At 57.7% G+C, this 26,187-nt stretch overlaps 1 protein-coding gene across 1 annotated transcript; it reads left to right on the top strand.

Annotated features, from left to right (window-relative positions):
• Positions 1–1,527: 1,527 nt before the first annotated feature.
• On the top strand, positions 1,528–22,883 carry TNKS1BP1 (tankyrase 1 binding protein 1; the record flags this gene model as incomplete). The annotated part of the gene is made up of 10 exons (XM_080715945.1): positions 1,528–1,631; positions 2,689–3,322; positions 5,624–5,693; positions 9,610–10,977; positions 12,855–14,989; positions 20,696–21,074; positions 21,308–21,458; positions 21,594–21,730; positions 22,401–22,558; positions 22,823–22,883. Exons 1-10 carry the CDS (start codon positions 1,538–1,540, stop codon positions 22,881–22,883), a joined length of 5,187 nt encoding a protein of 1,728 aa, XP_080572071.1. The 5' UTR covers positions 1,528–1,537.
• Positions 22,884–26,187: the final 3,304 nt, after the last annotated feature.

Here is a 26,187-nt window from a genome sequence, read left to right as displayed (position 1 = left end):
AGGGTGGCCGAGAGCCTTGGGTTGTCCCCACTGCTGTGTGTATACCAGGTGACAGGAAGCTTCTCTTTGGCTGTTGAACAAGAGGGGCAGGCCTCTGTTCCTCGGCCCGAGAGCCTGGAGGGGTCTGTGGGTGGGAGGGTGCTTCAGGAGCCAGGGTGGGAACTGAGGAGGTGGTGGAGCGTCTGAAGAACAGGTGACACGACTGGGTGAAGGAATGGTCTGGGAATGCGGGCAGCCTGGGGTCTGGGGAGAGCTGGAGGTAGTTCCTTAGGACGTGAGTTCATGGGTGGCACTGAATGGAACGGCAGCAGTGATGCTTAACTTTTAGCTCTGTGCTGAGCAGTTTGCCTGCATTATCTCATTTAAGCCTTCACAGAGTCTAAGTAGCCCCGTTTTTCAGATAGGGAAGCTGACGCTTAGAAAAGTCACCCTGCTGGAAAGTGGTGGACCTCCTCAGCCCGAGAATCCTGGACTATCAGATCCCCCAGGTTCTTGTCACAGGCGTAGAGGAGGAAAACTCATTTGGCTTCTACCCTGTGGCTGTCACCTGGCTTAATCTTCTGTCTCCTTAAAACTCTTTCAGGCCTCCCTAGGCTGGTGGGCTACATCCCCTGATCCCCTCCTCATGGGCTGCGCCAGTCCTACTGGGATTATCCTGGAAGGGGAACCCCAGGGAGTTTTCCCCAAGTTACCCCACGCCCCGGATGTTCTTGAGCCCCGTCCTGGTCTCCTGGTCTCCGGGCCCAGCCTGGGCCGCTCCTCCTTCCTCTTGGCTAGGCTCTGGAAATCCAGTGGGAGGCCATTGCTATGGCAACGGGACTAGGCCCTGGCTTTACCTCATCAAATTCCAAGCCGAAGCTAAAGCGATTGAGAAATTAAAGGAAAAAAATGTATTCCAGATGTTTACTTTTTATTCCTTATTTTTCCGTGTTTGGATGAGACAGCTCGGGGGAGGGGGGAGTGGGGCAGGGATGTGGAGAGAATGGGGGGGGGGAGCCACTCCCAGCTGTGGAGGGCGGGGAGGAAGAGGGAGGGAAGGGGGGTGAGCAGGAAGGGGAGGCCGGCGGCGGGCGGAGCCCCAGGTTGGGGAGGAGCGGGTTTTTCCCGTCTCCCTGAGGTGAGGTGATTCACGGGGAAGCTTCAGACTTTTCAGGCCCTCTTGCCACGCTTTGGGTAGAGACCCCAGCGGGGTGGCCCGACCAGAAGGGCGCCCTGGGAACCGTGAGTGGGGTGACTTGGATGGGTCGTTTTAGGGGGGACTTCCTGAAGCTCCAAGACTTTGGGGTTAGAAGACAGGAGTTTGCGAGGAGCTGGGAAGAGTTGAGGCTGGGGCTGTGGGGGCCTCCCTTGACCTCCCGACCCCTCCCGAAGTTCCCTCTTCCGGTCCCACACTCGGCCTCTGCTAGAAATAGGACTCCCTTTCCCAAGTGGGCTGCCAACACCCTGCCTTTCCTCCCCTTCCCTCTCTCTCCGGCTCTTCAGCCACCCCAGCTCACACCCCTCCGCCTCTGGATTCTCCAGCAGGGGCTGCCGCCTGATGAAAGTCTCCACACTCAGGGAAAGTTCCGCCATGGCTTCCCCACCGCCCCGGGAGATGGAGGAGGAGCTGGCGCCTGCTGGCTCTGAGCCAGGTACCTATGGGTGCAGGGTGGAGCAGGTGGCAGGGGCAGAGGCTGCACCCGTCTCTGTCCTGGAGGGTAGTGGAGTGATGATTCTGTTGGGAGGGAGGGAGGGGGCGGGACTGCGAAGAATGGATGATTCTGAAAGGCTCTCACTCAGCCCCTGTTGGATTGGGTCCTATTGAGACCACCGGGCTTCTAGGTATGACATTGGGGGGGGGCATTGGACGGGGGCCATGGGGGTGATGCAGATCCGGTGGGGTATTTTGCAGAGGGGACCACTGAGGCCCACGGGAGGAAGTGGAGTGTTCCTCTTGGGGTTTGAACCCAGCCCTTTGGCCCTGTCTAGACCCTAATGCTTGGCTGAATGAGTGGGCGATAGAGCATTCTAGTGTTGGGGTTGTGGCTCTGAGTAATCCCAAGGTCTTTTATTTGGCATTGGAATGCCATATATAGAAGATGGCTTTCTGGTCTTGTTTTTTCTTTTTCTTTTTTCTTTTTTTGCTTTTGTTTGGTTTAGGTCATTAGTAAGTTTGCATTCACCGGAAGACCGTGGGGAGGTGGCCTGGGAGTCTGCTGGGGGAGGGAGGAGGCCGGAGATGTTCAGCTGGGGTAAAAAACCAACTGTGGAGGGACAGTAGAGTGTCATGTAAGGGGGGAGGACTACATTAGGGACACGGGCTGACTGCTGGATGTGGGCAGGCAGGCAGGCAGGCATGCGTTTATTGGCTCACTGGCTCATTCATTCATTCATTCATTCACTGGGTGGAAACTTGCGCTAGGTATAAAATAGGGTGAAAGGAGAAATAAAGTGCCAGCAGGGCCCATAAATAGCTGCGGCTTAAAAGAGGAATTGGTTGAATGTTTTGGGAGGTTGGAAGAGGGAGAAGGGGCTTCCAAGGTGGCGTAGAAAATCAAGGCAGGCTTCAAGGAGCAGGTGGCAGTTGTGCCTAGAAGGGTGTGAACGTTGAGAAATGGAGGGTGGGACATTGCGGGGAGCAGAAGTCGTGAGAAGTTCTGCTCCCCAGTTCTTCTGCCAACACCCTCTCTAACCCTTTCCTCCTGGTAGGTGACCCTCGGGCCAAACCCCCGGTCAAGCCCAAACCCCGGGCCCTGCCTGCCAAGCCTGCCCTGCCTGCCAAGCCCACCCTGCTGGTGCCTGTTGGGCCCCGGCCCCCTCGGGGTCCTCTGGCTGAGCTGCCTTCTGCCCGGAAGATGAACATGTTGGCAGGACCCCAGCCCTACGGCGGCAGCAAGCGTCCCCTGCCCTTCGCCGCAAGGCCTGCAGCGGCGGAGGCCCCTGCTGGAGAAGCCCCCCAAGAGACCGGGAAAGAGGAGGCGGGGAAAGATGAGTTGCCCCCCTTGACGCCCCCAGCTCGATGCGCTGCCCCGGGGGGTGTGCGGAGGGCCCCCGCCCCGTTCCGGCCAGCCTCTGAGCGGTTTGCAGCCACCACAGTGGAAGAGATCCTGGCCAAGATGGAGCAGCCTCGGAAGGAGGTCCCAGCCAGCCCTGACCGCCTCTGGGGCTCCCGCCTCACCTTTAACCATGACGGCAGCTCACGATATGGCCCCAGGACGTATGGGGTGGCCACTGGTCCCAGAGAAGAGGAAGACAAGACCCTGGCCAGGGGCTGGTCCCAGGAGGGGCCCGCAGAGTCATCAGCAGAGTGTCAGGAAGAGCGCAGCCAGGCCCCCGAGGAGAGGTGAGGCCCAGGAGTGTGTGTGCTTGGTTGTAGTGAGAGTTGGGAGCTGAGGTCCAAGTGGGTGGCTCTGTCTAGGGCTGTGACCTTCCCCTTCAGGCTAGTTGTGTGCTGTGAATACAGGCAGACCCCAGTCACAAAGTGAAAAGCCTTCTACCTGAGATGGTGGTGTCAGTATATTTTGTGCTTTTATTTATTTTATTTTTTATTATTATTATTATTTTGTGTGTGTGTGGGTCTGGGGATGGAACCCAGGGGCATTCAACCTCCGATCTACACCCCCTGCCCTGTATTTTATTCTTTATTTTGAAACCGGGCCTCACTAAGTAGCTGAGGCTGTCCACGAACTGCGATCCTCCGGTCTCAGCCTCCCAAATGCTGGGATTACAACTTTTAAAACTTGTGATTTGAGCCAGGCATGGTGGCGCATGCTTGTAATATCAGCATTCAGGAGGCTGAGACTGGAGGATCACGGTTTATGGGCAGCCTCAACTACTTAGGCCCTTTGCAACTCAGTGAGACCCGGTTTCAAAATAAATAATAAAAAATAGGGCTGGGGGTGTAGCTTGGAGGTAGAATGTCCCTGGGTTTCATCCCCAGTACTGCAAAAAACAAAACAAACAAATATGACCCTAGTAATTCAAGCCGGGCATGGTGGCGCACACTTGTAATCCCAGTACTTGGGAGGCTGAGACAGGAGGATTGCGCAGGTTCGAAGCAGCCTCAGCTACTTAGTGAGGCTCTTAGTGAGACTCTGTTTCCAAATAAAATATAAAATAGGTCTGGAGTATAGTCCAGAGGTAGAAAGCCCTTGGGTTCCATCCCCAGTACCCCCCCACAAATAAATAAAATAAAACTTGTAATTCAGCCAGGCATGGTGGTGCACCCTGTAATCCCAGTACTTGGGAGGCTGAGACAGGAAAATTGTAGGTTCACAGCCAGCTTCAGCTTCTTAGTGAGGCCATGTGCAATGTAGCGAGACCCTGTTTCAAAATAAAGTATAAAATAGGTCTGGGAGTATAGACCAGAGGTAGAAAAGCCCCTGGGTTTTACCGCCATTAGTGCGCGCGCGCGCGCACACACACACACACACACACACACACACACACACACACACACACGAATAAAAAAATACGGCTGAGGTTGTACCTCCGAGGTAGCATGCCCTGGTTCTATCCCCAGTACCACAAAAACAAACTTAACATTTTCTCTACAGAGTTGATGCAGGTTCATAGTAGAGAGTCATCAGACATTCATTTTCTTTCTCTGTATCCTGAGAACTGGGCACCAAACTTTGCCTCATTGAATCCATAGCTACCTTTTTTTGGGAAAAGGGCCTGTAGAGCCACTCTAGAGATGGGGGGAGACTGAGGCTCCACAGTGACTTCCCACAGTGTCTCAGCGAGTCAGAGGAGAAGATGGCATTTGAATTCAGGGCTCCTTGATTCCCAAGTCTGTGCCCTTCACCGCCAGCTCCTGGGCGCAGGAGCTAGGTGACAGTTTCGGGCCCAGGGCGTGTGTCAGGAGACGGGAACATGTCTCGGCGGCGCTACTTCAGCTCGTGTCTGCACAGAGATTCCAGCTGGTTGGAGACATTTGTCCATGAGACACTTTCTAGAATTGGCACAGGCAGCAAGGAAGGCTGGCCGGGAGGTAGCCCGTTGGTTGGGAGACGCAGGATATTGAGAAGAGGTGGAGAGGTTTCAGAGCCTTTGGCTGCAGGGACTGAGCCCAGAAGCAGCCCAGCCCTTCCCAAGGTGGGGGGAGGGCAGCTGTGGGAAGCCAGGCCTCCACCCCGCCCTGCCCTCCAGCCTTATCCTGCCTGGGAACACCTGGTAGCTGGCCCTGGCATTTACCTTTGCAGGCCTCGGGCCAGGGGTTCTGCCCAGCACACTGGGCTTAAGAGGAGCAACTTTAACCTTGCACACCCTCCCCCAACCCTCCACAATCCTTTAAGAAATATTGGCAAGGATGCAAGACCAGCTGCACTGGGCTGGAGGAGGAGAACTTTAACCCTTTCTGGATTAGGGGAAGAAGGCATTATCTTCTTGGGAACCAGTGAGGGTTGAAAGTTGGGGCAGTTTAACCCTCTGTATGCAGGTAGGGAGTAGAAACTATCTCCTGGGATATTTGCTGTGGGGAAACTGCACAGCTTCCTGTCCCAAGGGGCTCCAGGCTGACCTCAGGAGAAATGGCTGGGGTGTTTACCCTTTGGGTGCTGCTGAAGTCAGCCAGGGATATCCTCACCTTATCTGTTTGGTGACAGGCTTCAACATTCTCCATTCCCGTCTTTCTCCCTCACAGGAGCCCCCCTTCTGACCTGGCCATCAACGGGGACCTGGCTAAACCGGCCAGCTCTGAGCCTCCTCCTGACGTGAGTTTTCCTCTTTTTACCAGTTAGAATCATGGTATTTTAGAGCTGGAGGGGTCATCGAAGATCCTCTCTTACACTGTCCTTAGAGTTCAGATGGGAAAACCGAGGCCCACGGAAGGGTGGGTCCCTCCACGAAGCTGTTCCTTACGTACAGGAGTTACAGTAGCCATAGCACTGCCCCCGGTGAAGTATCCCCACGTGCTGGGCACATCCTAGGAGCATTACCCAACTTCGTCCTCCTGTGAATCTGGCTAGTGGGCTCTGCTTGCTCTACGTGAGAGATGATGACAATTCCCTGGCTGGGTTACTCGCTTGGCCCAAGGCAGGAACCACACGTTCTGGCCCCTCGGCTCTCCCTGGCTGGGCCATCATTTCGGGGTACAGAAGGGGGAAGCATCCTTTTCTTTGGGGCTTCCTGTACCACCCTGTCTTCTCACTCACGGTCTGTGTCCTAAGTAAACCCTGTAGAAGATGGCCCTTGCTCCTAGAGCCTTTGCTAGCCAGAGGCAGTCCTGGCCATCCTGTGGCGGAGATCTGACTCCATTTATGTGTCCATCCAGCAAATACTTGCTGAGTGCCCGCTGTGAACCGGATGTTGGGGACACAGCAGAGAACAAAATATACTCTGTCCCTGCTCTTCAGGAGCGTGCCTCCTAAGGAGGGGAGGCAGGCGCTAATAGGGACATACTGTAAGCCAGCAGCTATGGTGTGTTCCCGACAAGTGCTGGGGAGGGCTAAGGTGGAGAGTGCTGTGCTGGGGTGGGGAGTCGGGGGAAGCCGTGTGGGTATTTGGGGGTTCGTGTTCTTGGCAGAAGACCCTGCGCGTGTGAAGGTTGAAAGCCAGGATTTGTGATCACGGCAGAGGGGAGCTGGGTGGTAGTGAGAGCTGCGAGGTGATGGGGTGGGTGGTGCAGATGCTCCCGGCCACCGGAAAGGCTTTGGCTTGAGTGAGAGGAAGAAGCCGTTGTTTGGAGGAGAGGCGTGGCCTGCTGGGCACTCAGTTGTAGGGAAAGCACCTGGTACTCTGCCGAGATTGGGGTGCAGGGGGCCGAGAAAGGCAGCAGGTCCCAGCTAGGGGGCTTTTGGGATGGTCCAGGCGAGGACGATGGCAGCTTAGACCTTGGAGGTGGTTGATGGCAGAGCCGGTGAGAAGTGGTTGATTCCAGGTAGAATCTTAGGGCGAAATGGACATTCAGATAGATTGCTGAGGGAGAGAGAAAGCACAGGGCCCGGCATGACTCCCGGCCTCTTGGCCCGAGCGACCGGAAGGATGAGGTTACCATGGACTGATGGCTTTTTTTTGTTTACTTATGCTGGGGGTTGAATCCAGGGGTGTTCTACCTCTGAGATACACCCCCACCCTTTTTATTTTTTATTTTGAAACAGCTGACTTGCTGAGGGGCTTGCCAAGTTACTTCATACTGGCCTCAAACTTGTGATCCTCCTGTCGTAGCCTCCCAAGCACCGGGATTACAGGTGTGCGTCCCCATGGCTGGGGACTTTTAAGGGTAAAGCAGGATTGGAAGAGATGCAAGGAGTGTGCTTCTGGATTTGTTGAGTTTAAGATGCTCTGTAGCCATCCCAGTGGAAACAGACGATGACGATTGGATACTCCAGGTTGGTGTACAAGAGAAGCCAGCGGGAGGGAGACCTGGGCATTGTCAGGGTAGAGATGGTGATCAAGACTGGCCGATCACCGAGGGAGTGGTGCAGGTACATGGAGGAAGGGGTGCAGCAGCGGTAATCGGGCAGCCACAGTGAGGCAGAGGGGCCTGGCTGAGCCGGGCAGCCCCCAGGGCTGCGGGAGGAGGTCAGTCGCCACTGTAGGTCACATCAGGTGAGGGCTGAGAACTGGATTTAGCTTCAGGGAGGTCGCCGGTGCCCTTGCAGGAGTAGGTAGGTGGCTGGGGAAGGTGAAAGCCTGTTTGGAGTGGGCTCAGGAGAATGGCAGAAGAGCCGTGGACGGTGAACCTGGGCAGTGCTTTCAAGAGATGTGGGGTCCAGGGTGGTCTTTTGTTTTGTTTCGTTCTGTTGTTGGCTTTTTTGGTTTTATTTTAAGACAGAAATTAGAGCAGTTGGTGCGCTGATGGAAGTGATCCAGTAGGGAGGGAAAAATCAATGATGCAGGAGAGAGAGGCGAGGTTGGCGGGTCGGCCTTGGCCACCAGCAAGGACAGTGCTGGGTGGGGTGGGGTGGTGTGAGGAGGCCGCTGTGTGCCCCCTGCAGGTGGTGGGCTGCAGGTGGTGGGCGAGGGCCCAGAGTGGGCTTCTGTTCTCTGGATCCAGAAGCAGGGCCATCAGCTGAGAGAGGATGGGGAGGAGGTGTTGAGGTTCGAGGAGCCACGTGAGAGCAGCCGGCGGGTGTGCCTGGAGGTCAGCGGGGATCTGAGGTGAGCCCGGGCGCCGGCTGCCTGTGCTTCCTGGGCGCCTCCAGCTGCACAGGTGCTGGGCTCGGGCTGGCAGAGGGCTGTATTTGAGCAGGCTAAACAGTACGATGATGAGGAGGACCAGGGAGCTCAGGCTTGTGGAAAAGGTGACCGTGGTAAAAAGAAAAGCATGGCCCGTACTTGGGAGACGGAGACAGGAGAATCATAGTTTTGAGGCCAGCCTCTGCAATTCAGTGAGACCCTGTTTCAAAGGAAAAAAAAATCAAAAGGGGGCTGGGGATGTAGCTCAGAGGTAGAATGCCCCTGGGTTCAATCCCCAGTACTAAAGACAAGAAAAAAAAAAAAAAAAAGGAATAAAGCAAGGGCGTGGGGGCATGGGAGCCATGGAGAGGAAGTCGGGTTGTAGGAATGTGTTTCCCAGAAGGGCTGAAGACCAGGGAGTTGGGGAAGCAGAGTGAGTGAGGGGGACAGACCTACGGAAGTGGGATGGGCTGGTGGGACACTTGAAATTGAGGCTTCGGGGCTGCGGGGTTTGGAGTTGGGGCGTTTGTGTTACTGGGAAGGGAGAGGGCTGGGGTCTGACCTTGGGAGAAGGTGGGCCACAGAATTACTGGGGAGGCGGCGGTCAAGGCTCAGGGTGTTGGGAGACTCCAAGGGTCTTTTCCCCTTTGGGATAACTGAATTATAACAGTGGTGCGTGGGAGAGCTGCAAGGACTCAGGCGCTACAGTTTTCAAGTACTACAGGGTCTGTGCTGGAGGGGCAGCCAGGAACGTGTGACCTCTGGGGGGGGCGAAGGTCACAGCCAGACACACTTCGTTTGTCTGGGGATAGGCAGAGCGGGGCAGTGAAGGGGCCTGGTGTCTTCCCCTCCCCCATCAATCCCATAGCTGCCGTTCTTTCTGTACCCAGAAGGCCATGTGGATGGACCTTATTTAACCTCCTCTAAGACCGACATTGTTGCCCTTGGCCCCCGTATCCAGATGGGGAAACTGAGGCTCAGGGACCATGTAGGAAGGAGGCGGCAGTGCTGGGAAGCCAGATGCTTTCACGACCCACTAGTGCTCTCTGCCTGAATCCTGTGGCTTCTGCTTCCTTGGGGGACTCCGGGGCCCAGATTGGGGGGATTCACAGAGTGAGGGGAACAGCTCTAGGGCTGCCTTGGGCTCAGGAGTTCTGCTCTGAGGCAGAACCTCCTCTCCCACATGCCCCGGTGGCCAGAGTCTCCGATTCCTCTTTGTAAGCGAGTGTTCTTTATCTGCCAGCGGTGCCCCTTAGATGAGCTCCGGGTTGTGTGGGCGGTGGAGGTTCGAGCCACCTGAAGTAGTGAGGGTGAGGTGAAGTGAATGGGGCTGGGCGCATCTTCCGGGGAGACCTGCAGGCGGCTCCTGCACCAGCGGCTGAGAAGCCCTGGCTGAGCTCCTCCCGGGGCCTCTCCCAGCTGCTGAGCCAGGGAGGAGGAAGCAGCTGACCGGGTCTGCGTGGGCTTGGGTGGAGAGCTGACGGACAGCGCTTGACTTTTCTCTTACAGGCTTCCAAGGCTGGGGTCTTCTCGAGTCCAGGCCTTGCCTCGGAGCCCGGAGGCCCTGCCAGCCCAGGCCTCCCCACCTCGGTCTCTGGCCTGGCCCCCAAGTCGCCCCAGCTTTGCTCACCGGATGACAGCTCTCTCCGCTGTTCTCAGCTCCCAGAAGCCCAGAGTCCTGCAGCCCCTGAGGCTTCTCCCTGCCTCCCCGTGACGCCAGAGTCCCCAAGAGCAGCCCTGCCCGAGGAGGGCCCCTGCCGTCCCCTGAGCCCTGCGCTCACTGCCGAGACAGCCCCAGGGGCCCTGAGACCCAGCAGCCCACCTCTGGAGCAGGTGTCGGGGCGCCACAGCCCAGAGCAGCCCTCGGCCCCCTCGCCCGTGCCGCTGGTTGAGGCAGATGAGTTACTGGGTGTCACTCGGACGTTTCCCTCTGGGGAAGAGGCGGCAGCCAAGCATGACAAGGACCTCCGCCCGCCCGGCCTGGTCCAGCGGCGATTCTCTGAAGGTGTACTCCGGCCACCTAGCCAGGACCAGGAGAAGCTGGGGGGCTCTCTGGCTGCCCTGCCCCAAAGCCAGGGGAGCCAGTCAGCCCTGGATCGTCCCTTTGGGAACGGGACAGAGTCCAACTGGAGCTTGTCACAGTCGTTCGAGTGGACCTTCCCCACGCGGCCCTCAGGCCTGAGCGTGTGGAGGCTGGACTCCCCGCCCCCCTCGCCCATCACCGAGGCCAGCGAGGCTGCGGAGGCCGCTGAGGCCAGCAGCTGGGCCATGTCCTGCCGGGAGGAAGGCGTGTTCCAGCAAGGGCAAGGGGCCCAGGCAGCTTCGGGGGTCCCCGGAAGGCCTGTTTCCTGGGTGCAGGGGGAGGATCCAGGCACCCCCCCACCCCAGGACGAGGGCCAGAGTCAGCCTCAGTCTCCGGCTGTTCCCCCTGAGCCTCCGTCCCCAGCTGGGGGCCCACCTGGAGCATCCTTGCTGCAGGCGGAGGAGAGGTATGAGGACAGGGAGCCACTGGCTGGGCAGGAATCCCCCCTCCCTCAGGCCACCAGGGAGGCGGCCCTGCCCGTGCTGGAGCCGGTCCTGGGCCAGCAGCAGCCAGCACCCCCTGACCAGCCCTGCGTCCTCTTTGCTGATGCCCCTGACCCGGGGCAGGCGCTGCCTGCTCAGGAAGAGGTGGTGACTCTAGCCCGGGCCGAGACCACCCAACCCAGGACAGAGGCGCGAGACCCCTGCAGAGCGTCCCCCGAGCCTACGGCCCCGGAAAGCAGCTCTCGCTGGCTGGATGACCTCCTGGCTTCGCCACCGCCCAGCGCCAGCAGTGCAAAGCAGGGAGCCGGATCCGAGCCGAAGGAGGCACGGTCCCCAAATACCTGCTCTGAGGTGAGGGTGGGGCGCGGGGAGCATGGGGGCTCTCGGAAGGGAGGCCAGCGCTTTGGTGGGCTTTGTTATCCAACTTGGACTGGATGTGATGGGGGCTTGGGTATACGGGTGAGCTAGGTGGCTGTGGCTGCATGGCTGCACGGGACGGTGCTTGGGGTTTAGTTGCAATGAGTTCAAATCCTGACCTCAGCGCTCACCATCTCAGTGGACCTGGGAATGTAGCTCAGCCTCTGAGCTTCAGGAGCCTTGACTGACAGTAGCGTTTGCTTCTTAGAGTTGTATTGTGGGCAAAACTAAGTGTGGACAGTGCTTGGGGCAACGTGTGGCCCATACTAAGTGTTCAGTCCGTCATTACTGGGAATATTGTGCCAGACCAAACGTGAGACATTGAGGGCCTGGGCTCGTTTCCTGATAGCGTGGCCAGACTGCCTGGCTCTGCTGTTTCTTTGCCTACGTGTGACCTTGAACACGATACTTTTCCACCCCCTGCCTTGGTCGGGCACCTGTGAAAAGGGGATATCAGTGAGGGTCTCCCTGGGAGGGTGACAGGGTTAAGTGGGTTAGGGCCTGGCAAGTACTAAGGCCCATGCAGGCTCATCACAAGTGCTTGGTAAGCGTTGGCTTTCACAAGCGGTGTGACCACCGGTGAGCTCAGGATTTGCTTTGGAGAGTCCCAGCTGAAGCCAGGAGGAAGGGGAGCCTGTGCAGAATTACACAGTAAGTTAGTGGCTGGGCCTGGGCCAGGGCCCCAACTCCTTCCCAGCCCAGTGCCCTTTCTCCTACCAGGCTGCCTCTGCATTGAAGGGCTAGCGTCCAGGTGGCTTTGGAAACTTATTTTTCAATCCTGGCCTGGGCTGGCGGGGGCAGGGGTGGAGATGAAGGGGAGGCCCTGGAGGCCCTGGAGGAGAAGGAGCAGGAAGGGGTTAAGACCAAGCTGACTCCTGCAGTAGGTGTGTCTGTCCCCGGGATGTGGGTGACTCAACGGGCTTCTGGGCGGGGCTGCGGAGCTGCAGCTGCTCTGGAGGGAGCCAGCCAGCCCAGAGAGCAGGGCCGGGGCACAGAGCCACCCGACAGGTCCAGGCGAGGAGAGTACTCAGCCCTGTCCCAGCCCGCCGCACCCAGCAGCCCCAGGGCAGTGGGGTGGGTGGGTGGGGGCCATGGCGCGGCCTGGGGAGGCCAGCATGTCTGTCCTGGAGCGGCTACTGGCCAACGCAGCTCTGCGGGATGAGGCTGGCAGGCTCCGAGGCCCTGAGCCCCGGGCCAGCCCGCCCTCCAGGGTGAGTTGGGGAGCTGGGGGTGCAGGGAGCCCTGTGCCAGAGGCTGCCCCTCTTGTCTTTCCTGGTGGATCTGGTGGAGGCGAGGGTGGAGAGGGCTTCCTGGGCAGGGCTAGGGTCTTTCCTTGGGAAAGAAGGACCTGGGTGCTCATGGGCGTGGGACGTAGAGGGGCTGCTGTTAGGGTTAGGCTCCTGCGTTGCAAGGGAGGGGCTTTGAAAGTGCTCACCCTACCCCCAGTCCTGTGTACAGACGGTTCCTCCAGGCGAGATTTCTGCTGGCCTCCAGCCAGCTGTTACCCAAGGCTGTAAACATGACCATAGGACCATCGATCGCCCATTGTGTGCCAGGGCTATGCTGAGTAGGTGCCTTAAATAATTTTGTTTGATCCTCCTACCAGCCTAGTGCAGCAGGAATTATTCCTGCTTAAGGATAAAGATCTGGAGGCCCAGAGTGGTTAAGTGATTTGCTCAGGTCACACAGCTGGACTCTAAACTCAGGCTTTCTGTTGCCAAAGTAGGGGCTCTCTGGCATTGGGCAGCGAGGACTTATTCTGATCAACTGATAAGCTTTGTTCTTTTGTCTCTTTCTTTCCTGGTTCCCAGGGACTTCTCGGCTGGGCCCAGAAAGATCTGCAGAGTGAATTTGGGATTACAGCAGACCCACGGCCCAGCAGTTTCAGTCCTTCTAGCTGGTCCAAAGATTCTTCTGGGGACTATGGTCTTGGGGGCGGGAGCCCTAGAACAGACCCAGGCCTTGGGGAGAGGGACTGGCCCAACAAGTATGGGCAGGGAGCAGGGGAAGGGAGCAGTGGGGAGTGGGCCAGCAGGTGTAGCCTTGGCCACGAGGGCGTGGAGGTCAGCCTCAGCCATGACCCCAGTGAAGGGTCTGCCCTTGGGGGGCCCATGGCCCTAGACCGGGTGGTTGGCAAGCCAGCCCCCTTTGGCACCCAGAGCCAGGAGGCAGATGCTCAGGAGTGGGAATTCAGAAAGCGGGACTCGCAGGGCGCTTACTCCAGCCGGGATGCGGAGCTCCAGGACCAGGAATTTGGGAAGAGAGACTCGCTGGGTGCTTACAGCAGTCGGGATATAAGCCTTCAGGACTGGGAGTTCGGGAAGGGAGACTCGCTGGGTTCTTATGCCAGCCAGGAGGCAGATGAGCAGGCCCGAGAGTTAGGGAGGAAGGACCACCATGGCAGCTACAGCAGCCAGGACGCGGAGCAGCAGGACCGTGAGTTTGAGAAGAGAGACCCTTCACTTGGTGCCTGCGGTGGCCAGGCTGCAGCACAGCAGGACCCGGATTTTGGGAAGAGCTCGTGGATGGGAGACTATGGCAGCAGCAGTGCCAGGGCCCTGGGCACACAGGACAGAGGCTTCGGAGCCAGGGCCCTGAGCTCTGGCTTCAGCGCCGAGGAGGCCCAGCAGCAGGACGACGAGTTTGAGAAGAAGACGGTGAGCGGTGAAGACAGTGAGGAGGACAGCAGGGATGCGTGCCAGGCCGAGGAGAGAGGAGCCGGGGCTCTGCTCGGCACCAGCACCCCACAGGCGCAGGACGGGGCCCGTGGGCAGAGAGACCAGGTCGCCTGGCAAGACAGTGTCGCTGGCCAGGAGGCTGCAGGGCCACAGGGGAGACCGCAGGCAGCAGGTCAGAGCCCTGGGGACACCGACCTGGAAGACGGGGAGCTAGGGCAGCGAGGCTGGGCCGGAGAGTTCAGTCTCGGGGTTGCCCCCCAGTCAGAGGCAGCGTTCAGCCCGGGCCGGCAAGGCTGGAGCGGGGATTTGTGCGTGGAAGCCACCGACGGGAACTATCAGTTTGGCATTATCGGCAACAGAACAAGTGGTGCCGGCCTCAGCCCTTCCAGCAAGGTGGCAGGCGGTCCCTTCGTGCCTCCTGGGGAGACTGTGGCCGGGCCGCTGGACTGGGCTGACCAGCTGGGTCTCAGGAACTTGGATGTGGCCAGCTGTGTGGGTTCTGGGGGCTCAAGTGAGGCCCAGGAGTGCACTGTGGGACAGATGGGCTGGTCGGACGAGCTGAGCTTGAGAGAGGGGGACCTGGCCAGTTGTTTGGAAACTGGGGGGTCTGCAGAGCCCGGGGCAATCGGAGGTGGGGAGAAGGGCTGGACTTCTGATATTGGGGTAAAGAGCAGAGACTTGGCTGGGGCAGGAGAGCTAGGAAGCCACAGCCAGGCCAGAGAGAGCGGCGTGGGGCAGACCGACTGGTCAGGCGTGGAGGCCGGGGAGTTCCTCAAGTCCAGGGAGCGTGGGGTTGGACAGGCCGAATGGACGCCCGACCTTGGGCTGAGAAACATCGCTCCGGCGCCAGACTGCAGCCCCGGAGAGCCCCGAGAGCTGGGGGTGGGCCAGGTGGACTGGGGCAATGATCTGGGCCTGAGGAATTTGGAGGTGCCCTGTGATGAAGAGTTCGGAAGCTCCCGGGGCTGTGGAGTGGGACAGATGGACTGGGCCCAGGACTTGGGGCTCCGGGACAGGGAGCTCTCGGGGGCCTCTAGTGAGCCCAGGGGACGTGGGGTAGGGGAGGTGGGCTCAGGCCTGGAGCTCGGCCTCAGTGGTGGGCTGTCCCCCGATCTGGAGCCCAGAGATCCCTTGGAGACCAGGGAGCTGGGCGTCAGTGAGACCAGCGGGCCAGAGACCCAGGGCGAAGACAGCTCCTCACCCTCCTTGGAGACCCATCCTGAAGACCGGGGAGTGGAGACCGGGGCGACCGCTGGCTGTGGAGCCAGGTAAGGGCGCACCATTGGGGGCGGGTGGGGGGAGGGCGTGACTGTTCTCTATCAAAGCCAAATCGTTCTGAGGAGAGAAGCAGCAGCGTTCCCATGTGGACTTCTAGCATTTGGAAAGTGAAGACCTTTGGTGCTATGAGTGTTTAATTCTATCTAATTATATATATATTTTTATGGTACTGGGGTTTAAACTCAAAGGCATTCTATCTCTGAGTTATACCCATTTCCCCCCCCCCCCCCCCGGCCCTATTTTATTATTTATTTGGAAACGGTTTTACTAAGTTGCAGAGGGCCTCACTAAGTTCCTTGAGGCTGGCCATGAGTCTACAAACTTCTGGCTTCAGCCTCCTTAGTACTGGGATTACAAGTATGTACCACCATGCCCAGCTTAATTCTGTTTTTTTACTTCTTATGTTGAAATGAGATGACTTCCTTTTTTGAAGGATGGATGCAGGGTTGAGGTGTTCAGTTCACCCCTTGGGCTGTCTTGGTGATGTGTCTGTTAGAGGACGAAGTCAGCCTTATCTGGGGTGGTTTTTGATGGATTGTGTTCTTGTACCCGAGGCTGTTCTCCAGGCCTTCCGGTCCTAAAGCTCAAAGGAGGGCCAGGGGATGCTGACACTGCCCTGGTAGAGGCCGGAGGAACTTGTGTCTCCTTTCCCGGAGCCACCACATCCAGGCTCGGAGTAGTCAGTGGCACCCATTGGTTCTCTAAGAGCTTAATAATGTGGTGTTCTTGCTGGCCCTGTTTCAGAGCCCGGAAGAGCAGCCGTTCCGGAGCCTGACCCCCGACCTTGGCCCCCACTTTTCAAAGGAACAGACTGGTAGTTTGAGAGCCAATCACTGTTTCTCACGGATGTTCTAAAACTAAGGATGGTGACTTTGCACCTTCCAGAGAGGGTGTGAAAGAGGCGTGGTGTCCATTTCATTAACATTTCTCTCCATTGAGCCTCAGTTAGGGAGTAGAACATTTCACCTCTTCCAGCCCCAGAGCGGCAGGAACAGCAGTGTTGGTGGCGACTGTTCTGAGTGGGAGGGAGGGGCAGCTGGCCGTGGGAGGAGAGCAGAAGCACCCCAGAAGGGCCCGAGAGCAGAGGGGTAGAAAGGAAGAGGGAGAGGCGTTTGGGATGGAGGAGGGGAGGGCACAATGGGGGTACAGGGACCATTGAGCCACGATGAGGACTGCAGGGGACTGGCAGGTGTATAGGAGCAGGAGGCCCATGAGCCTGACCGCTCGCTGTACCCTGAGCCCGCTCCTCCCTCCCTCCCTCCCTTCTTTCCTTCCTTCCTTCATTCCTTCATTCCTTCATTCCTTCCTTTCCTACTGGGGATTGAACCTAGGCACGTGTTCTTTCTACCTCTCAGCTTCACCCCCAGCCTTTTTTAAGTTTTGCCACGGGGTCCTGCTAAGTTGTGGAGAGTCTCCCTCCATTGCCGAGGCTGGTGGCAAGCCTGCGGTCCTCCCCGGTCTCAGCCTCCCGAGTGCTGAGATCGCGGGTGTGCACCACCATGCCCAGCTTGAGCCTCAGCCCCTAGCCCTGGAAGCCCAGGGTTCCAGCTGGGACATCTGGGGTGCGGGAGGGGTGTGGCCTCTGCTGTCCCTGGACTTCCCTTCCCGGCAGCGCATCTCGCGTCATTGACCTTCACAATGAGGGGCTTTTGTCCTCTCCCCTTGGCAGGTGGAGAGATGGTGACCTGTTTAAGGTCAGAGAGGCCGCAGTGCAGCGACTTACACCATCAAAGGGGAGGTCCCACAGGCCTGGCCTTCCCTTCTGATGGGACAGGGTGGCTCTTAAGAAGGGAAGGAGGTGCTGCCTTTCCTTTGTTTCGGGTGGAGGGTGAGGGTGCCTGCAGGCTGGCGGGGCAGGGATGGGTCCGTGTCACACCAAAGTGCTCAGCGTGTTCTGTTGTGTTACCCTAGTCTGAGCAGCGCTGGCATCCCTGGGCTCGGGGTGTCGGCCTGGTGCCGTGCAGGCGAGCTCAGTGTGTGCAGGGAAGGCGTGCCTCCTCCAAGCCGAGAGGAAGCGGTTGCTGGGGGGAAACGCTTGTGTGACCGATGCTCGGGCACATCCTAAGGAAAACAACTCCTTGTATATGGAAAGTGCTGTGTGCTCCGTGGCCAGAAGGGAGACCTAGTGCGTCTGCACGGATATCAGTGCTTTAAAGTTGAGGACTATAGTGTGTTCCCAAGCCGACTGCCTAGTGTCCAGGGAGCTGGTGTTCTGAGCATGTGGCACAGAAAAATTCTGTGCTATGGGAAGTTTCTCTTTAAGCCGGGCGTGGTGGCGCATGCTTCTAATCTCAGCATTCAGGAGGCTGAGACAGGAGGATCGCGGTTCGTGGATGGCCTCAGCTACTACTTAGTGAGGTCCTCTGCAACTTAGTGAGACCCTGTTTCAAAATAAAGAGTAGAAACAAATAGGGCTAGGGGTATAGCTCGAAAGTAGAATGCCCCAGGGTTCCATCCCCAGTACTGCAAAAAAAAAAAAAAAAAAAAAAAGTATGAAGCCGGGTGTGGTGGCACATACTTGTAATCCCAGTACTTGGGAGGCTGAGACAGGAAGATCGTGGCTCTCAACTACTTAGTGAGACCCTGTTTCAAAATAAAGAATAAAAAAGTAGGGCTGGGGGTATTGCTCAGCAGTAGAATGCCCCTGGGTTCCATCCCTAGCACTACACACACACACACACACACACACACACACACACACACACACACACAGAGCTTGGAGGTTGGAATCTGTCAGATGTGAGTCCTGACTCACTGCCTCTGTGACCGGGGCAAGTGCCTTCTCTTCTCTGGCCCTCCATTCTCCTCTGTAAAATGGGAGTAGTTTATTCCCGGTATCTAGAGGGTTTCTGTGATGACTAAGGGTTAATACATGCAGACTGCTGGGTACAACCCTGCCTGGCGTGTGGTAATCACTGGAAAAAAGAATGGTAGTTACTTGTATCTGTTTTGCCAGTCGAAGCGAGGCCCTTGGGGGTGTTTCTGCTCATCATCGTCGAGGCATTCTTGATGCTGACCCCGGGCAGGGCTGCCATCTGGCACATCAGTGGGGAAGCCTGCATGGGGCAGGGTGGGCATCCTGCTGCTAGGAGCGGCGCTCCTGGATTCCCCAGGCCTGGTGCGTGTCCTCGCTTGTCTGTGAGCTCCTGGCCGTAACCTGCCCCTTCCCTGGGACCAGCCATAGCAGAAGCCTTCATGCCGATTGGGCGTCTTCATAGACTCCAAGGGGCCCTCAGAAGTCATTGAGTCCAGCTCCTGCATTTCATGGGCGGGGAGCCCGAGGCCCAGAGGGGCAGAGTGACTGGCACCGGTCCCCATGGCTTGTGACTGTGGGTTCCTTTCTGTTCCTCGGGCCCCAGCCTGGCCGCCCTCTCTGGGCATCTTCCCTGTCTCCCTGGGGTCCAGGCGAGCCGCCGTATCTATTCCTTTGCATGTATTCTCCCTTAGCCTTAAGACAGATCATTCCCACTCCGGCCCTGACCCTACCTGAAGTGTCAGGTCCTGGGGCTTTGAACACGAGGAGGTTGCCATTCTGGAGACGCACCCTTGCGTTTGTACCTGAAGGGCGGGTTTGGGCAGAGGGGATCTGGCCCTCAGGACTGAAGTCTCGACTGGGTGGTGGCTATAGATGGTATAAGGTGAGATGTCCTCTCATCCAGGGACCTGTGTTGGGGATGATAAGGATTCTCCTAATAAGTTGTTACATTAATCAAGTGCTATGTGCCAGGTGCATATATCTACCAATAAACCTGGCAGAGTTTAGGTATTTTTTTTTTTTTATCATTTTCACTGAACAGATGAGGGAACCGAGGCCCAGAGTGGGCATGTAACTCGTGTCCAGGGCTGCTGGTGCGGAAGGGCCTAGGCCTTGCTGGAGGGCGGGGCTCCGCATTCTGTCCCTGGCCGATCCTCCCTGCCAGGAGGGCCTATTGTAGGTGTTCTGGGTGCGCAAGGTAGGAAAGCTGCTCCTGAGGTGGCATGAAGCTGAGGCCCAGGGGTGGCTGCGCACTGGGCCCCCATGGCCACCCCAGAGCCCACCGCCCCCTTCCTCTGCCTTGGCTTGGGGCAGGCTGTCCCTCAGCAAGTGATCTTTCCACCCGCCCTGGGTGTTTCACACCGCCGTAGCTGAAGGGCCCGCCCTGGCCCTGTGCTGCCCGCCTGGGAGCACACTGCCCCCTCTCATTGTACGCCAGCTTCAGGGTGAGCAGGCTCTGGCCCTCGTCCAGGACTGCTCCCGATTCCACTGTCTGCTGAGCTCCCCCACTCCCCGCCTGGTACTTTAATTTCGATCTGTCAGCAGCTTGTGGAAGGACAGACTGACACATGGCCTCTTCCTCCGCCCCTTCTTCCTGCTGGTATTGACTCACCTGCCCCTCTCTCCACTGCTCCCTGACTGCCGGGCCTTGCCTCCGGCTCCCCGGGCTCCCACCCTCTGTGCACGGTGGGAGTGCAGGTGCTTGTGCGTGTGCTGAAGGGCGTGGCCCCTAGACATTGAAACTGTGGACGCCTGGCTGTCTGTGTTCCGCTTTGGGGCACAGCGGGCAGAAGACGCATAAAAGGTCCAAGGTGACCCAGCCTCTCCTTCACTCAGCAAACGTTTGCTTAGTCTGGCTCCTGGGGAGGCACTGGGGGCACAGAGGCAGCAGGGCCCAGCCCTGCCCTTGAGGTGCTCCAGAGAGGGGGACGAAAGATGGGAGCAGAAGCATGGGCTGGCACAGGTGGGGAGGCCGTGGGGAGGCCCAGGTGAGGGAGCCGTGTTCAGCCCGTGCGCCCTGGGGATCTCTGGTTCCCGGCAGGGGACGTAGAGGTCTGACGTGGGGCCGGGCTGAAGATGAAGCATGATGGACAGGTAGATGTACCTGACTCATCCCGGAGTGTGACCGCCCAGGGTGGTGCCAGGAGGGAACACAGACAAGAGCAGCGGCAGCAGTGATGGTAGCTGAGACCGTGGCACACACCAAGTGCCAGCGCTGTGCTGAGTCCTTTCGATTCTGCTTTCATCCCCAGTGACCCTAGAGAGGAAGCGGGGTGCTTACGGGTGAAAGGACTCTTCCCAAGTCTCCCGTAAATATTTTTGTCATAAAATTCTGAAATCCATAATGCTCCAAAATCTGAATTTTTTTTTTTTTTTGAGCATGAACTTGATGTCAAGTGGAAAATTCCACCCCTGGCCCTTGTGTGACAGGTCAGTCAAGATGCAGGTGCACTAGAAAATATAAAACTGCCTTCAGGATGCATGTGTAAGGTAGATACAAGACATAGGTGGATTTAGAATTGGGTCCTGTCCCCGAGATACCTCATTATGTATATGTTAATATTCCAGAATCAGTAAACAATTCAGGCAGACATGATGGTGCACACTTGAAATCCTAGTACTAGGACTTAATGAGGCCCTCTGCAACTTGGGGAGACCATATTTCTAGATAAAAAAAACAAAACAGGGCTGGGAGTAGCTCAGAGGTAGAATGATTTGATTTCCACTACCCCCCCCTAAAAAAAAAAACAAAAAAACCCCCAAAACAACGAACTCCAAAACCCTTCTGGTCTCGAGCATTTCAGATATAGGATACTCAACCTGTCATAAGGGATGGATCAGGGATTGGGAGCACCCAGGCCGGCCTGCCCTTCTCTGTGTGCTCTGTAGGAGAGAGAGGGGTCTCAATGGTGACCTGTTTCCTGGTCTGTTCCCTTTGCAGTCCCGGCAGGTGTTTGGCCCGCTCCCCGCCCTCTGGCTCCCAGGGCCTGCTGGAGGAGATGCTGGCAGCCAGCAGCTCTAAGGCAGCGGCCCGAAGGGAGTCTGCAGCCTCAGGCCTCCAGGTCCTGCTGGAGGAAGAAGGAGCTGCAGCAGGTGCAGACCTGGGGGCGCCTCCGGAGCCCGGCAGGGACCCTCTGCCCTCCTGGAGGCCCCAGCCTGATGGTGAAGCCAGCCGAGCAGAAGAGGTGGACGGCACCTGGGGCCTGGCAGGGTCCGGGCGGGGCGAGCAGGGGCCAGCCCTGACCCCCACCCCGGCACCCCGGCGGCCCTCCCAAGGCCCCGCCTCCAGCCGCTCCAGTCAGGACTTCTCCTTCATTGAGGTTAGTGCAGAGTGAGCCCAGGGCTGAAAGTGGGCTGTGGGTAGTGATGGAGCCAGAGCCCCACTCCTGGGTCTTCCCTGAGTTGTGTGAGTCTTGCGGGGGGCAGAAGCAGGCTTGGGATCAGGAGGCTGGGCCTGGGGGCATGGGCTCAGGTGGCTGCCATCCATGGCTCCTGGGTTGTGGGCAGGACCACCGGGGAATGGTGGCAGAGGTGTTGCTATTGTTTTGAGCAGGACACTGAGGTCCTCGATAGTGCCATGTACCGGAGCCGTGCCAACCTGGGGCGCAAGCGTGGGCACCGGGCCCCAGCCATCCGGCCTGGGGGTACCCTGGGCCTGTCAGAGGCAGCGGACTCGGAATCACGCCTGTTCCAAGACTCCACAGGTAGATGGATGTATCATTTGGTGACGGCTGTGTCAGTGTCTGGGTGCGGGTGACCTGGGTTGTGGGTGAGGGGGTGTCTGGGTGTCCTCGCCTGTGCTGTGACACCCCCACCTCCCATCCCTGGTACTTTTGCAGAGCCCCGGGCTTCTCGGGTGCCGTCCTCAGACGAGGAGGTGGTAGAGGAGCCTCAGAGCCGGCGGACACGGATGTCCCTGGGCACCAAGGGGCTGAAAGTCAACCTATTTCCCGGCCTGAGCCCATCAGCCCTGAAGGTACCATCCGAGCTCTTGGGGACACAGTCGCCAGCTAGCCTGCTCGCACCGGCCCTTGCTCTCCACCCGTTTCTAATTTCCCCCAACCCCTGGCCCATCCCTCCTCTTCCTGCTCCCCAAGGAGCGCCTAGAAGGTCCCTTCGTGCCTGGCTGAGAGGGGATGGAACAAGCTGTATTCTTGACCCAGGACCTCGGGGGTGGTGGGGATGTGGGCCATGCCCATATTGGTCAGGTGAGGGTAGAAGTGTGGGTGTCACTGGGGAGGCACAGACCCAGGCTGGACCTGTGCCCAGGAAGAAGTTGCTTCCTGACAATGGGAAGGGGACAGGAGGAGGGTAAGTTGGCAGGGCCTTTGAGGCAGCTGTAGAAGTTGGCCGAGGGGATGGTGTGGAGGGGGCGTTGCAGGGAGTGGGTACCTGAGCACGAGTGCAGGCGTAGGGGGGTCACATGCACTGGCTTCGTGCAGCCCGGTTTACTAAACTTAGTTTAGTTTAATTTAGCTTTTGAGGGCCTGTTGTGTGTGAGGGAAAACTCAGCTCTGACTCCCTGTCCATCAGTGCTGAAAAATCGTGGAGGGGTGGAAGCCAGGTTTTGAGATCCCCACCGTCTTGGGAGCTGCCTGGCTCTCCGCCACGCCTGCTCACATGTCTGCTTCTGGACCTGTCTTCAGGCCAAGCTGCGTCCCCGGAACCGCTCGGCCGAGGAGGGGGAAGCGGTGGAGAGCAAGTCAGGCCAGAAGGAGGCGGCGGTCCAGCGCTCCAAGTCCTGCAAGGTCCCAGGGCTGGGGAAGCCCCTCGCGTTACCTCCCAAGCCAGAGAAATCCTCAGGGTAAGTGACCGAGCTCTGGACACCCCCGGGCCTCATTGTATTAGCCCCAAAAGGTAAATGCCACTTTACAGAAGAGGGAAACTGAGGCTGGGAGAGGAGGCCGACTTGCCCCCAGTTGTAACCATAAGCCGGTGGCCTAGCTCTGCCCCGCAGCTGGCCCGGGCTGCCTCTCTGGTTGGAGTGTAGGGCTCTGCCCCCACCTGGGCTCCTTTTGCTCAGGTTCCCTTAAGTTCTCCTCCTGGACCTCTGTGCTCCGCCTTCTAGGTCAGAAGGCTCGTCGCCCAACTGGCTGCAAGCCCTGAAGCTGAAGAAGAAGAAGGTCTGAGGAGCTGCCAAGGTGAGGGCTTGGTCCTGCCTGGGGCTCTGGCCTGAGCAGGGCCTGCCCTGGAGGCCCTGCTCCTCCTCCCAGCTCTGGCCTGCTTGTCCCTTTTTTATCCATGAGGCTGGAAAGAGGGCCGCAAAGCCTGGTTCCAAGACTTGGTTCCTCTAGGCTTGTCCCCATGCAGGGGCTTGTCCGGCCTGGGAGGGAGCAGGCGGGCCCTCGCAGGTGCGAGGACAGTCCTCCATGCCCTGTAGCCGACCCAGCTGTGATCAGCCAGCCCTCTGGCTTCCAGGCTTCAGATCCCAGCAGGCTCTGCTCGTGGCTGCACAGGCAGCCAAGCTCCGGTCGTCTCCCCTGACCTCTTGTCCTCTCGCCCAGTTGCAGGTGTTCCCATCCGGCAGTCTCAGGCAGTGCCCGTTCCTATGGGGTCCCCGAGAGCGGAGCCGGCTAGAGCCCCGCCTTGCCCCGGGCTGCAGCCTCTGCCCCTCCGCCTCCCAGGAGCGAGGAGCGAGCGTCGGGGAGGCACATTTATGCACTTTGTACAACCTTCCCCATTTCCCCCCACACCTTCCCTCCCAGCCTGGAGTCCCCACTAGTGGTTGAAGGTTTTGGTCCTTCCCTCTCTCTCCCCTCCTCCATCTCTGCTTCCTCCAGCTTCCCTTGGGTTTTCTTTTGATACCAATTTATAGCATTTTTTATAAAAGCCTTTGATTTTTGTAATGGGCAGAGCTTCCCCCAGCCCTACCCCGGGTCTCCCCTGCTCTGCTAGGTGCCCCACAGAGACCAAGGACATTTTGCCACTTGAAACAGGAAATAAAATTTTTTGGGAATTGGTGCTGTCCAGGTTTGTTTGTGGCGTGAGGTCGTGGCTGCCCAGTGGCTGAAGTTGGAAAATGCCAGATCTGGCCCTAGCTCAGCAGGAACACGCTTGTCAGACACTGGGCGTGTCGCCTCCCTCCCCCTGGGCTCAGTGTCCCTGCAGAGGCACACTGGTTATAAATCGCATCGCGAGTCAAACCTGAGTGTCAGTAGCTTGATAGACAAGTTCTCTGTCTCGCCTGTGGCATGGCCCTTCGTGGGTTGGTGGGGGGACCGCTTGGTTCCTTGCAGTCATTTGAACCCAGGCTCCATCCCTTTGTGGCTCAGCTGTCTCTAGTGGCTTTGGAGTCCTTCCCAGCATCCAGTGGAGGACAAAGAGGGGATCCTGAGAGAGGCAGTCTCAGTTAGCTTGGGCTGCTATAACAAAATGTCATAGATTGGGTGATTTATAAAGAACAGAAAGGTGTTTCTCACAGTTCTGTGTGCTGGGAAATCCAAGATCAAGGTGCTGGCAGATCCCATGTCTGATGAAGGCCTTTTCCTGGTTTCTAGATTAGATGGTGCCTTCTCATGGCATCCTGCTTTGGTGGAGGGGATTCACGACCTCCTTCCTGAGGGCACTGATCTTTTTTTTTTTTTTCGGTACTGGGGCCGGGACCCAGGGGCATTCTACCCCCGAGTGACATCCCCAGCCCTATTTTTTATTCTTTATTTTGAAACAGGGTCTCACTGAGTTGCAAAGTGCCTCACTAAGTAATAGCTTAGGCTGTCCGTGAGCCGCGATCCTTCCTGTCTCAGCCTCCCAAGTGCTGGGATTACAAGCGTGCGCCACCACGCCCGGCTGAGGGCACTGATCTTGTTCAGGAGGATCCACTCGTTCCTTCTCGCACCTCCTTGCAGGCCCCACCTTCTCATTCCTTCCAGTTGGAGTTAGGATGTTAACCCGCTTTGGACCTGAGCATGCAGGCCGCTAGCATCCGGCTTGTTCGAGGTCTCTCAAATACCACCTAAGATGAGACTCAAGATACAGTTCATCCCGAGGCACTTGCTCTCCAGCTGTGAACCTGGGAAATGGAACATATTTGTGCTTCCTGAGCACAGCAGCAGGCCAGGCAGGGGCGGACATTCCATTCCAGAGGGAGAAACAGGCGCAGGAAGGGTGGCAGGGTCTGTCCCAGCAACTCCAGAACCGCAGGGCCGGAGGCTCTCGGACTCAAGGCTCTACTTTCTGGTCCTTCTCGGGCTGAGATCCCGTCTTCTGGACGCACTGGGGTGCTTGCCTTGCCCCTGGGCAGTCTCGGGGGATAGCTCTGTGCCCGGGTCATACACCTTCGGCTCTTGGTCTAAGATCCCACGCTGGAGGCTCTGCTGGCTGGGGGGGGGGGGTCTCAGGCCTGGCCCTGTGGCTTCTGGGCATCTTCAGCCAAATATCCTGTTTGTTGTTTGACCTGTGCTGACTGACTGGCTAGAAATGAGGGTTTTCAAGTGGTGCACGCTTGTAATCCCAGAACCGTGAGGCAGAAACGGGAGTGTCCTAGGTTCAAGGACAGCCTTAGCAAGTAGTAACACTCTGGTCAGCCTAGCGAGACCTGTTTCAAAATAAAAATAAGCCAGGCGTGGGGTGCACGTTTGTAATCCCAGTACTCGGGAGGCTGAGACAGGAGGATCACAGGTTCGTGGCCAGCCTCAGCTACTTAGTGAGGCTCTCCTCAATTTAGTGAGACCCTGTTTAAAATTTAAAAATAAAAAAAATAGGGCTGAGGTGTAGCCCCGAGGTAGAATGCCATTGGGTTCAATCCTCAGTACTTAAAAAATAAAAATAAATTAAAAATAAAGTTGAGCTGGGGATAGAGCTCTGAGGTAGAATGCCCCTGAGTCCTGCAACAAAAAGGAAGGGTGGTTGGTTTCCATACCCTCATCCTCAGATTTGACTAATTTGCTTGAGTGGCTCACAGAACTCACACACACATATGCACGTACACACACACACACTACAGAGGATGCAGATAAAGAGACGCATTGGGAGATGTATGGGTTACGGCGTGGGGCCTCCTTGCTCTCTCCAGGGGCATCGCCCTGCAGGAACCTCCGCGTGTCCAGCCGTGAGGAAGCTCTTCACCCCTGGCCTTTTGGGTATCTATGGAGACTCACTGGCTTGGATATCATTGCTAGTACATTGAGCAGGAAAAGCCAGCAAAGCCTGTCTCTCTGATCCTTTGGCATTCCTCGCTTGACCCCTCTGGAAAAGAGATTCTTATGACCTACAAACAGACAAGTTGAGTCAGCTAATGTTTTTATGACCAGATAAGGGCCCGGGAAGATTAGAATTTTTAGAACCTGTCTTGGGGAGGGAGTGATAAAGCCAGGAACCATGGTTGAAAACCAAAATACAACTGAACAAGGTGGCACATGCCTGTGGGGGGCGGAGACCGGAGGAATCGCAGGGCTGCCTTAGCAACTTAGCAAGACGTTGTTTTGCTTGTTTCAA

This window comes from Muscardinus avellanarius (genome assembly GCF_963383645.1).
Source record: "Muscardinus avellanarius genome assembly, chromosome: 1".
Lineage (NCBI taxonomy): Eukaryota > Metazoa > Chordata > Mammalia > Rodentia > Gliridae > Muscardinus > Muscardinus avellanarius.
This window is presented reverse-complemented; position numbering and strand designations above follow the sequence as displayed.